This window comes from Amblyomma americanum, chromosome 7 (genome assembly GCF_052857255.1).
Source record: "Amblyomma americanum isolate KBUSLIRL-KWMA chromosome 7, ASM5285725v1, whole genome shotgun sequence".
Taxonomy (NCBI): Eukaryota; Metazoa; Arthropoda; class Arachnida; order Ixodida; family Ixodidae; genus Amblyomma; species Amblyomma americanum.
The window spans coordinates 44,471,875-44,484,498 of record NC_135503.1 but is presented as its reverse complement, the minus strand read 5'-3'; the positions used below and the strand labels follow the sequence as shown (position 1 = coordinate 44,484,498).

Here is a 12,624-nt window from a genome sequence, read left to right as displayed (position 1 = left end):
CCACAGCACTGGCTCTGCTCTGCAATCTGGATTCCGCTGATTCTGTTGTCTGGCTCTTCGTGTTGTAGTCGTCTGGTAACCATGGCAAAAACAGGAAAGAAATCAATACAAAAATAGAAAATCATGGGGCCGGCCTTAGCCAACAGCAACGAAAACACTTGCAACAACTTGCAGAGGGGAAAAACCTCGGCGGCTCTTAGTTGCACCGACCTTAGCAAGTGCGGAAAAATGAGTGCGTTTTCGCGTGCAGCAGACTGTGTCAGCGCTGCAAATTGTACACTGCAAGACGCGCGCGCTCTTTGCGCGCTGGCTAGAAGAATGGAGCATCTAATATGAGAACTGACGCAGTTTTAGCATAGAGGCATCTCAAGCGTGCGAAACGTGATAGCAGTTAGCGCCGATGTTGCCTGTGTGGTTACTGTGCTTTGCGCTGTGGGTCTGCGTTCACTGCAGCACGTCTCCGTTGCTGCTGGTGTTGTCGCTAGATGGATTCTGGTACAAGTACCGCTCGCTCTACAAGACACCACATCTGGACCAGCTGGCTACGGAAGGCGTGCAGGCTGAATACCTTCGCAACGCGTATGTGACGAAGACTTTGCCCAATCACTTTACCATCGCCACGGGCCTGTATGAAGAGAGCCACGGAATCGTCGGTAACGCTATGTTCGACCCCATTCTGAACGACACCTTCAACGAGTCGAGCCGTGATCCCAAGTGGTGGGACAACGGCCACTCGTTGCCCATATGGGTCGCCAACCAGCTGCACGGTGGCCGCAGCGGTAGCATGATGTGGCCTGGCGGCGACGTGGCCATCCACGGTGCGTCCGCGCACTACGCGCAGAGCTTCGACGCGTCGTACAACTTCAGCGAGCGCGTGGATCGCGTTATCAGCTGGTTCCTGGACCCGCGCGAACCGGCGAACTGCGTCTTCTTCTACTACGAAGAGCCCGATGCGACGGGCCACGAGCACGGGCCCCTCTCTCCGGCCACAGGCGCGCGCGTCGAGCAGGTCGACGCGCTGGTGGGTGAACTAGTGGCCGCGCTGAAGCGCGCGAAACTGTGGGACCGCATCCACCTGCTGGTGGTGAGCGACCACGGCATGGCGCCTGTGACGCGGGTGTCCGCTCTCGACGAAGTGCTGCCGGAGGACTCGTTCCGCGCGTACGGCACGAGCCCAGTGTGGAATATTCTTCCGGCGCAGGGCCGCGAGCACGAGGTATACACGCGACTGTCGGAAGCAGCCAGCCGGCTCCACTTCCGCGTGTACAGATCGAACGAGATTCCGCCCGAGTACCACTACCGCAGCAACGTACGCATCCTTCCGATTCTGGTCGAGGCCGAACCGGGATGGGACCTGGTCCTCTCCAAGCACGCTGACAGCGAGAATCGCACCTGTAAGCGCATAGCAGGTGTAAAAGCGGGTTCCTGCCTGCTTTGAGTTTTATAGTCAGTTTCATGTCATCCACAGTTCTTTTAATCAATTATGCTCCACTGCAGGCACTCAATTTTCGAGCTCGTAAAGTGCAATTTCGTTTATGTGGCATACCTAATGTTTAGTAGTCATAGCACTTTTCACTGGAAAAATGTTACCCTTTCTGCAGTACACTCCCTTACGAGGTTACTGAAGAATAATTGATGGAACGTCCAAAATTTGTAGCACAGGCTTTAGCAACCACTTAGCACTTAACTGTACTGATAGCTGCTGCTGTGTTAATGGCAAACTTCTCTCCCGTTTCGGTTGAGCAAAAAATTTTATTTCTAGAGCTTTAAACAAAAAAGGCAGGGAATGAAACAATGGCATGCAGCTCGCAGAATGGAATACCACCAGAATCATCGCGCCTTTGAAGAAAGCCTGAATTTGACCCATTTTTCACCAACTTCTGATGCACCTGTGTAGATCAGCAGTAAATATGGCTTATTCGTCTTGTACAAAAGTTAACCTCTGTCACCTACACTGTTGCATGATATTCACGGTGAAAATAGGCGGTGCACAGGTATGCATGTGGGATATAATATTAGATGATGGAACTAAAGCTAATCACCTGTTTACAGGCAACATTTCATCCTTGCTTTTTATGTCTTCTGTTAGTCTTTTCTATGTGCTTTTGTCAAATTTTCATAATTAGTCAACAATAATAATTGATTAAAAAAAAATTTAGGCTGTGTATGTATATAAATATAGCCACCACATGATGCAGTGGTGTTTGGTGAGCCTTTGTGTAACTACTGCTCATTGTTACACTGCTTGCTCGCTAAAGGTAAAATTTCTACACCTAATTGGCCCATATAATTGGTCCTTCATGGTCAACATGAGCATTGCTCATGGCTCATGTTCTTCAGTTTGTCTGGCACTTTGTCCTGCTAGTGAAGGTTAATTAAAAAAAAAAATTTGTGTCACAACAGCCAGTATGCAGTGTGAAGTTCCTTTGTAAGCCAGTTACTGTCTTCATGGATTGTTGCGTTGGCAAACCTCACATGATATTCACTTGGCAACTCCATTTCCAGATGGCAACCATGGCTATCGTCCGAGCCTGGACTGGATGCGGCCAATGTTTGTGGGTCGGGGCCCATCTCTGCGGAAGGGTCACCGCGTGGGGCCCCTAGCAAACGTACATCTCTACCCGCTAATGGGTCACTTACTGGGCCTGCCGCCATGGCCTTCCAACGGATCCTTGCACGCTGTCCGGCACCTGCTGCAACCTGCGCCCAGCAACTTGCCCTTGCTGCTGGCTGGTATGTCGTCCCATTTTTGTCATTTTCTTTGCTGGAAGGAATGCTGACACAAAATGTTGGAGTTATCTGCTGATATACTGCCCAGTGTATCAGTAGCAAATATAGCTGAGGACATAAAAATTCCGAAGCTGTCGTGGTCAGTAGCTACACTTTCTTTGGTGCTCCATGACATTATGATGCTCTTTGTGACCAAAACTAAACCCATTGTACTAATAGGCGATATAGTGATTTGCTATAGCAAATCAGGCTCTTTATCCTAACTGTCAGGCCAAGATTGATCGATTTCCACTTCACTGCCCGTCGCTACGCAGATAGGCAGTCCGTAATTATTTATTAAAGCGTTTTTTTTCATATTTATTTTCGTTTTTCTTCATGATTCGTTATTACGTACGACTCGCTTTATGGACACCTTTGCTCGGGAACCAAAGTGTCCATATTAACAAGGGACGACTGTAGTGCTCTCGTGCAGTGGCGAGTTAAGCTGATCTGTTCACGCTGTAACAGGTTCGAATCCTAGTTGTGGCATTCTTTATTCAGTTATTTATTTAAGGTCAATCTCAAAGCTTCAGCGGTGGCCCTGCTTTTGCAGCTTTGTCGTGAAGTGAGCTTTTGCTCTAAAAAGAACACGTGGATGTGTGGATCTTCAAAATGATGCCCAAGTTCAATTACCGATGACTTGGCTGTGCAGTGAAACAGTCTGCTGTGGGCATTTTTCATTGTAATTGTAGTTGTTAAAATGAAGCATATGAAAGGAAGGATGCAGATTGATGCATGCATGAATTCATCTACAGTTCCTGCAAAGCCCAGTTTGAAAACCTATGTATACTTGCTTTTTTTTTTATGTGCCATCGTTAGCTTTCTGATGAGAAATCGCTTCCGCTTTTTGGCTGCCTGTGTGCATGGGTCTTTGGATGTACAAAGTTCCTTTTCTGCAACTATCTAGTTATCTGCTGAAAATGTGAAGCTGCTGTTGCTACTGTCCTCGTTATGAGCACGCAGTTTCACTTTTGTAATTCCACACTTTCAAACAAACAAAAAGAAAGGAAAAAAAGAAGCCCTTGTTTCAGAGTGGTGAAACTGCCAACACATTCGTGAGTCTGTGCATCTTTCTTCGTTCCTGTCCCTTTCTCACCCTCATCTCAGCTGCCAGCGTGTTCCTGTGCACCACGGTGGGATTGGTGGCACTGGTGGTGTGCGGCCAGCCGCGCAACAATTCAAGCCAAGAAGACGAGGAGCCACTGCTGCTGCTCTCTGCCTAGGTCCTCTCGGCCTTGGTGCGCTTCTAGTCCAGCAACGAGTTCTCGTTACCAATAGGCCTTTTCCGATTCGGTTAGCACTGACTGCACAGTGCTCACAGAAGTGCTCCGGCTGCTTGCGTCCCCTTTGTAAATAGCCCGATTTTACCATGCCGTCACTGGGGCTGTCAGTAAAGTGGTTTCCTGCACGAGGCGGAAGTGATGCTGTTTAACGGCAGAACAACTGGTTGACCTGTCAAAACAACGGTTCGGTCACAGACAGCATTTCCAAGTGTTTTGTCCATGGGAAAGCTGGGCATGTGGCCTGGAAACACTTATGTCCATTGGAAAACTTACAAGCAGTACCAGGGTTTGAACCCAGTATTTCCTGTGTATGAGACCTACGCTCCAGATAAAGCACTGGTAAAACATATAGAGTCGCTATACTGAGCTTGAGGTTGCTGTACACCTAAGCTTGCAGGTGAGGCGATGAGAACCACTGGTGTCATGGCCCTGTTGGAAACGATGTGCATCCGTAGTGAGCATGGTAAAATCGGTCTGTTGGGTCTACTGTATTGCTGTCTGCCTCAGCTCTAGATTTTTGTGACCTCTGCTGCAATGGCATCAAGGAAGAAGACAGTGTAATGAGGGGCATTGCCTTAATGGTAAAACTGACCAGTCAAGCGCAGCACTGTGTTAGCCAGTGCAGCCAGTGAGAGCAAGTTGGAAAGGCCCCGTACGTCCTAAAAAAACAAAGGCATTTTACCAGGTGTTGCATTCACATGAAGGCGCTGCTGCAAGCAGCAGTGATGACCCCATGTATGGGGACTTTAACGTCTGAAATGAGGCTTCTCGGAATGGTCCATTTGAGTGTAACAGAAATGGAGTGATGAACGCAGAATTAGTGCAGTAATGGATAGCTCCAACGTGCGAGGCAGCCGCCAATTTGAACATCACATCTTTACGGCTCTCTCATGCCGTGCCTGAGAGCTGGCAGAGAGCCATGAGCTGCATCAAATGTAGCACAATTCAGCAGCTACACATTATGTCAGAATGTGCTCTCAAACTTCTTAAAAAGCATTATTACCACCAAAGAAGTTATGACTGGTTGTGTGCTGCTTGTGATTAGAAAACCTGCAAGCTATGGTACATTACCGGCGAAGGCTTTAATTTGCCTGCAGCTTAGTCAAAGTATATACTTTTGTTGTGCTTTTGCTTATGATGTATTTTGTAGCTACACCAGCTTTAAAATTTAAGTGCACATTAACAGCAGTGCATTCAACATATTAGTTACCTGATTATGTTAGGATCACTGACTCTGCACTTTGATGTTCGCTGCTTGCTTACTGAACATGAGTGAAACTCTTCAGCTGCAGGAAAGTCTGTCTTAAATAGGTAATCTTTATCGTGGTGTAGGTTGACTTCGTATAGGTACTGTGTAGTGTTCACCGAGTGCTGGGACGTCCATGTGATCTCCGAGCTCATTAGATTGCTGTTTAATGCCTTGCGATGTTTGTGTAGTGAACATGCTTTCATCGTTCCTTTAGGTTTGGCTTGTTTGTTGACAGCAGGTAAATTATGCATCTGCACTGTATAGGTTGATAGAGATGGCACATACATTAATGCCACTTGTTTTTATTTACAAATAGTTTTTAGTTATAGCCTTCTTGTTTGGAGTGAAGGTGCTAACAAGCACTACTGTTTTTTACGCAATAGCACCTTTTGAGTGACAACACTTACTGCTCAAGATGTGGAAATCAGTGCACTCGAGTTATGTGCCATTTTAGTCTCGATGGTTGTTAGTATATTCTTGGACTGTGATCTGCTGAAAACGAGTTTCGTTTCTGCATATACATTACCATAGAGTATAGTGGGTGAATAATAACACTGTCTGCATGAATGCCAGTTTCTCAGGTACCATCGGCACTTACTGAAACAAGTTTTTGTAGTTGCAGCGTTTTTCACTTTTTCCTGCTGGAGGTGAGTTCTGTTGTATTACGAGTATGCAATGGTAGACTTTTATGTTACAATGTGATATTTATTAACAGAACATAAATGAAAATGCAAAACAGCTGCATGCCATAAAAAGTTTTCAGGGCATTCACTGCATTTTTTTCATGCACCAATAAAAGCTTCAGTCACACTCACGGCTCATGCTGAATTTGTGAGCTCAGTGCAGTGTATTTGAGGCATGCACACATTTGTGTACAGATTTCAGGATCCAAACTGCAAGCAACTGCACCATGATCATCTGTATAAAACGCATGTTTACTGAATGGTTATAATGCGCAAAGACAAGTTCCTTTCCCAGTCTTGTCTCTACTTGCTAGATGAGTGGTGCACACAGTAAAACTGCAAGAACTGTTAACTTTTAGCTAAATTTAAATTTTAAGTTGTTTTGATATATAGTACCTGCAAATGCTGCAGAAATTTCCTGTGAGCAAATTTACAGGTGGGTGTGAAACCAGAGGTACAGTGCAACGTTGACTGCAGTGAAATGTATACATTAAAAGCTTTCATTCCTGTACACCTGCACAAACTACAGCCTCTCTTTTGATGGGGCTCTGAAACACCTTTTCCTTAACACACAGAACAGTGGAGGGCACTGGATAAATTTCAACCACCAGGGGTTCTTCAAAGTGCACTAACATTTCGCGCAGCACATGGGTGTCTTTATATTTAGCCTTCACCAAACTGCCGTGGCCTGTACCAATCCCGCGATCTTGGTTAGCAGCCAAGCACAATAGCCACCGAGGCACCATGGTGTGCCTGAACAGTTCTTTTTTCACTTTGTTCTGCAAATAAGCTCGGATTATTACATCACTAATTACAGCTATTTTGTCACGCTACTGGTTTATCATTTTTCTGGTTAGTGCTTCCAAGGCATACATGCTGTCTTTTTACTTTGTTTGCCTAGCATGCAAATTTATAGCTGAACAAACAGTTTGTGAGTAGCCAACATGACTGTACAAGGTTATGCCTGCTTGCAAGTGCCTGATGCCACCTGTAGCCTTGTAAATGTCTGCTAGTGGAAACTTGATGTCTAAAAGTCTAATTCAACAAACAGAACCCCACAAAGTTTGTTGACAGGGTCAGCAATGATGCCACGAGAACAAATCAAGTGGCGCTTAAGCCTGTTTCACGTGCAAGCGCACACCCTAGCGAATGCTGCCGCCGTGGCGCAAAAACCTGTTTTTGAGTCGTCGCGGCGGTGAGCAGCGAGGTACCAAGAAATTATAAATTTTTGGGATCTGAAAGAAGATTTAGCATTTACTCAACTTTTCATACGTCGATTACAGCGACCCCTGCAAGCAATGCACCACTGAATTGCTCATTCGCTTGCCTGTGAACCAGCCTTTACGATTCTAAATGATGGTGTCAAACCAGCAATTGGTGGGGTAGCAACTATGCTTTAGATCAGTGAGCTGCAAAAGAGCAAAAGTGTTGGCATTCTAACAAGGGTACAGTAATGATGTAATGCAAATGCTTCTTTTCACTGCACTAGGCTACCTACTGATTAGTTTTTCCCTTTCCCAAGTGGCATGCATTCTTTATTTCGCACAGTACTGTGTGCTTGGCACGTTTTTTACATGTCCATCCAGCTTGTTCTCTTGTGATATAGTTATTAGTTATTTGCAGACACAAAATCATTAATGCTTGAAAGCACTCCAGAGTGCTGCGACGGTTTGCCTAAGTGAAGAGATGAATAGCAACGTGCATATTTGGGCAAGTTGGTATTGTAGCATCTTGAAAACAATGCCTAAGACAAGCTGCTACTTGTTCTGTCTCTATTTAGCTGCGCCTTTGTTTTTTGGGTTGTTTTTCCAAGCCGAAGAGAAGTTATCTGTGACTTCCACTTTACAGCATGTAGGACAGTAGAACTACTTCAAAGAGGCCTTTGACTCCGGCATTTCTGGGTGTATTTACTTTTTCTGCTGAAAAGGTGTTTCAGGACCTCTTGAATTCGTACCACAGTCTAGTTAGGCCGCTCACTCAATTCATCACAGTCAAAGCAGAACTTTGTGAAGTGTCCTTGTTGTGGGCAACATTCGTGAGCAGATGAGTAACGTCACATGAAGAAAGCAACACATGGAGCACAATTGATTTGTTCTAGGCAAAGACAGCCACGATCACAGCATACTCGGACTCCCTGAAAGGCATCCTGCCACGCCAAATGTCTGGAGAACCATTTGCGTGGCGGTGATACAAGCTCCATAACATTTATATGCAACGATTACGGCACAGCTGTGGATTGCCATTATGAAACTAGAGTGGTGGAGGTGCCGCTCAAACAAAAGGCAGCCACAGGCAGGGATACAGAGAAGAACATATAAAGGGTGCTAACAAGTATAGGAAGTTGGCACCCATCTCGTCGTCTTGTCTGTATCTTTGTCTTCGGTTTGCGCTGCAGCCCTTGCTTCCTGATGAATGAGCCAGCAACACCAATAACTTCTGCCACCTAGACTGACATTACATTATGTTTTTACCTGGACAAGGGATTGATGACTGAGCCAAGCTTCCATTTTAGCATCACGTTAACGACGACCTCCACATGCCCACTCTTGAAAAATCATGAAGGTATTTTGACAAAACCGTGTTGGTTGTTTAGATGGTGTAGTGACCTAACGGAGGAAATGTTTAGCTGAGAGCAAACTTCAGCATAAAACTTCACAAACACACAAGTGCAAAATGAGCAGATGCAGACCATCATGCATCGGATATAGTGGTACTCAAAACATTCAATGACGCCAGATACCATCTGGGTGCCTTGCACACAATACTAATCGCAATTGGAATCCTGCTTTCATCATGCTCCATTAACCGGTCCCTCTTATGTTGTTACAAATTCTACTTTGTAAACTGTGGGGTTTAACGTCCCGAAGCGACAAATGGGTTGTGAGGGATGCCGTAGTGGAGGGCTCCCGATTGAATTAAACCATCTGGGGTTCTTTAACATGTGCCGACAACGTGCAGCACACAAACATTTTAAAAATTTTGCCTTCATTGAAGTGCAGCCACCATGGCTTGGACTCATGCTGTTACGTATATGCAGCCAGTAACTTGGAGCTTAAAGCCACTGCAATTGTTCAGTGGTTATGGTGCTCGGCTGTCGATCCGAAAGAGCAGGTTCAATCCTGGCTGCAGCAGTCATTTTTCGATGGAGGCAAAATGCAAGAGGCCCGTGTACTGTGCGATGTCAGTGCATGTTAAAGAACTCCAGGTGGTCGCAATTACCAGGAGCCCTCCACTGCGGCGTCCCTCACAGCTTGAGCTGCCTCGGGATTTTAAAACTCCATAAAACCAAACCAACTTGGAGCTCAGAGTCTGAATGCAACAAAGAGAGGGCTAGATTACTGTATAAACTGGTGCAAGGGCTGCATGTTTTTTTTTTAAATTCAGGTGTGAATATTGAAGGGGCAGCTCATACACAAATTAAAGAAAAAGCTTATAAGCATATTTTCTCTCTATTATCTAGTCCAAAATAGGGGCAGCCCATACATGGGTGCGGCCCTTACACGAGATTATTACGGTACTATGCTGGCTGACGTCATCCATTCTTGTTTCAAAAAAGGCTTTCTTTTTGACTTTGGCAGCATGATGCATGCATTCACAGGCAAAGACCAGTACAACATGTGACCATCATTACCCGGATTTACATTTACAACAGGACAAAGGACCTTCACGATGACCTCCATTTAACCCTGTTCTATGTCAGCTGCCATCCCCTGCTACATTCACCTTTTCTTGAAATCCACTCCATTCCACGCATACACATGAACATTTAGGCTGTCAAGTTCCTGATGAAGGAACGCCATAGATTTGGTGGCCAAATAGCACCAAACCTTTAGAATTAGATGCTTATCTAACCTGCGTAAATAAACAGGCTACATAAATAGCTGCACAATAAATAAATGCCCCACTGAGCACGCTTTGAGCCAGCGTATTAAAATCGTGTCATACAACCCTCTGTATAGTAATGCACACGTTGTGGTCATGTGGATAAAAAGCTACACCAGAATAAGCGAAAAGAAAAAAAAAAGTCAAGAGGAAGCTCTGATGCACATACTGGTGGCCGAAATTCCAGTACATTGCCTGTCAGCAGCACAAAGAAGTTGGTGCAGCTTGCATCTCTTTTCAGCAACAGTGACCACCTCAACCTCAATCAACGGAAGGCTAATATACACCGGTAGCGGCTGCGGCTGACAGCGCGGCGTGACAAACGGAACACAGCAGCTGTACATGTGCCCAAAGGGCACTGGGCTTTCCTGGAGCTTGCTTCTCCATCGTTGCTGGAGCACCTGCCTTGTCCTTCTGCTGTCAGTGACTCATGGCAATGCCGTACACGGCAGGCCCAGCAGGATGATGAGCAGAGACATGTTTGACAAGTGCAAGTTCTTTCCAGGACACTTTCACGCGGCGGAGATCTGGAACTGTAGTCTTGGCTGCTGCAGCTGTACGAAGCCCACGCTGCAGCTTGGCTCTGCACCAGCAGGTCAAAGAAGGGTGGAATGCTGAAAGTTCAGTCAGTGGCATGCAGGCCAGAACCCGATTCCCTTGCAGTCCAGTGTCACAACTGCACCTTCGTCGAGCGAGTCGTTCAACCTGGGGCGAAGATCTACCATGTCGAGACCTTCATTCAAAGTTGTGGTTGTCCCAACTCATAACCAGCACACTTTCCCCTTTGTGTCACTCCCTCTCCCTGAAATGCAGGTGCAGCTCAGCCACCTATAAAATAAATAAATAAAAATCAAGCTACACAACACCTACGCAACAGAGTCCAGCTACGTTGCGCATCACAGCAGATTGCAACCTTTCTGTAGTCTGCAACCAATGAAGCAGACTGCAGCTTTTCCTAAGTAGTTCAGCAAGTGCAGACAATGAAGACCCTAGCACTGCAGGACTGCCCTGCTGTGAACGGTGGCTCTATGGCAACACCCAGCCATCTGTGCGCCACAGGAGGGCGCACAGCTGAGTGGCCTCTCCCGCCATGGCACAGGGCAGGAAGCGTGCTAGCAGGCTGCGGTAGCCCCTTCCAAGGGCAGCCACGCGCTCGCCCAGCGGCAGCACTGCATCCACTGGCTCCTCGAAGGGGCGGAAGACGGTCAGTGGCCTCAGGGCAGTTGCCTCGGCCACCACCAGGCAGCCCCACGCGGTGCCCACATAGAGTGCACCACTTGCATATGCCAGGGCCGTTACCTGGCACCGGCCACGACTCAGGTGCTCCTCGATGCTCATGGACAGCAGGCTCTCGGAGCAGGGTGCAAGCTTGGAACAGTCCAGTCGGTGCAGAAGGTTGCACGAACTGCACTCCCACTGGTACACCACACAACCTGCAGCAGGGGCGGTTGTCATCATCATCACCGTCGTCGTAGCCCTGCCCAAGCTCAGTACAGGACAAAGGCGTCTTCAATCTATACCCCTGTCCTGTGGCAGGTCTAGCAACCTGATCCCTGGAAATTTCCTGATCTCACTGCATTGCATGGCTCTCTACTGTCCTCTGCTACATCTTCAGTTTCTTAGAATTTGCCAAATTAATTTAAAAGACCATTCATTATCTGTATGTCAAATTTACGCATGATTTTAACAAGGATATACCTCATGCTTGTTCCCTAATCCATGTTGCTCTCTTCCCATCTCCTAATGTTACTCCTTTCCATAGCTTGCTGCACGTTCCTCAATTTAACTTAAAGCCTTTTCAAGCGGTGGTGATAGCAGGATATAAATAGAGGCTGCAAATATTCACTGTCGGTCTAAAACAGCTGTATCAGTACAGCACTAACTCAAGGAGAACTATATACAGAATGTTGAGTTCAAGTATGAGAAGACGCATGCTTCGTGACAGAGGTTCTTTGCTCCATGCAATATGCAAGCCGATAACTTTCAGACATCAGTATCTTTGACGGTCGTGAGCAGTGGCAGAAACGGACATGAAGGAAGAGACTAGTGGGCAGGTGAACCTTTCGTCAGCACCAGTTTTTAGGTAGCATACTTTTAAGACATAACTTTAGGGACTGAGGAACAGAATAGTCTCCCATAAGTTTCTTGCAATGCAGTCAAAGTGCCCCCTTTTTAGTGCAGTAGCACTATCGGTGCACTTTGCTGATTTCGTGCATACATATGTACGTCCCTGAAGCCTGATTTGTGACAAGCAGCCCACCTGCCCACTGGGTTGTGGGCAACCTGGGTTTGGTGAAGGATACACCTGGGAAGGCCTTCAAGGTAAAGGCCTTCAGGTCGAAGGCCTTTGTGGTAAATGCCTTCAAGGTAAAGGCCGTCAGGTCTAAGGATGCTTTCGCATTCACAATATGTAAGGACCTTAAGTGCCCATCATAACGTGCTGCAGCACGATATTCCGCGCTTAGCCATGCTAAACCGTCTGCTAATTTTTTTCATGAATCCCCGAACCAGCACTATCAATGAGGACAACGTTCTTACAGCTAACGTGACTAGAGGAGCATTTCGATGTTACTTGTGATGAAGCCCAGCATGTAATAATCTTCAAGTGCACTTTACTTGATCATATATGGCACATGAAACGTGATGTCGAAAACGCCCTTTGTTGTAGGGAAGCACCAAGCTGTATGCTTCATAACTCCCTCATGGTGGTAAGGCATCAAGCAGCAGAGTATTATCAGTGTGTTACATCATAATGATA

General features: G+C 46.5%; 2 protein-coding genes across 3 annotated transcripts in view; one reads left to right on the top strand and one right to left on the bottom strand.

Annotated features, from left to right (window-relative positions):
• The first annotated feature begins 6 nt into the window (after positions 1 to 6).
• LOC144098989 (bis(5'-adenosyl)-triphosphatase enpp4-like) lies at positions 7 to 6,120 on the top strand. The gene is made up of 3 exons (XM_077631980.1): positions 7 to 1,394; positions 2,506 to 2,733; positions 3,877 to 6,120. Exons 1-3 carry the CDS (start codon positions 401 to 403, stop codon positions 3,990 to 3,992), a joined length of 1,338 nt encoding a protein of 445 aa, XP_077488106.1. The 5' UTR covers positions 7 to 400; the 3' UTR covers positions 3,993 to 6,120.
• A 636-nt stretch (positions 6,121 to 6,756) lies between these two features.
• Lrrk (Leucine-rich repeat kinase) overlaps positions 6,757 to 12,624 on the bottom strand; it is a 69,650-nt gene continuing 63,782 nt past the window's right edge. For both annotated transcript variants that reach the window (XM_077631977.1, XM_077631978.1), the window contains exon 34: positions 6,757 to 11,299. In XM_077631977.1, coding sequence (XP_077488103.1) covers positions 10,893 to 11,299 — 407 coding nt within the window. In that variant the 3' untranslated portion in view covers positions 6,757 to 10,892. The remainder of the gene's footprint in view (positions 11,300 to 12,624) is intronic.

Excerpts from the sequence above, each read along its gene's own strand:
- LOC144098989 (XM_077631980.1), top strand. The coding sequence starts at position 401 with ATGTTGCCTGTGTGGTTACTGTGCTTTGCGCTGTGGGTCTGCGTTCAC. Across the intron at positions 1,395-2,505 it reads TGACAGCGAGAATCGCACCT|ATGGCAACCATGGCTATCGT; the intron begins GTAAGCGCATAG and ends CTCCATTTCCAG. Across the intron at positions 2,734-3,876 it reads CTTGCCCTTGCTGCTGGCTG|CTGCCAGCGTGTTCCTGTGC; the intron begins GTATGTCGTCCC and ends CCCTCATCTCAG.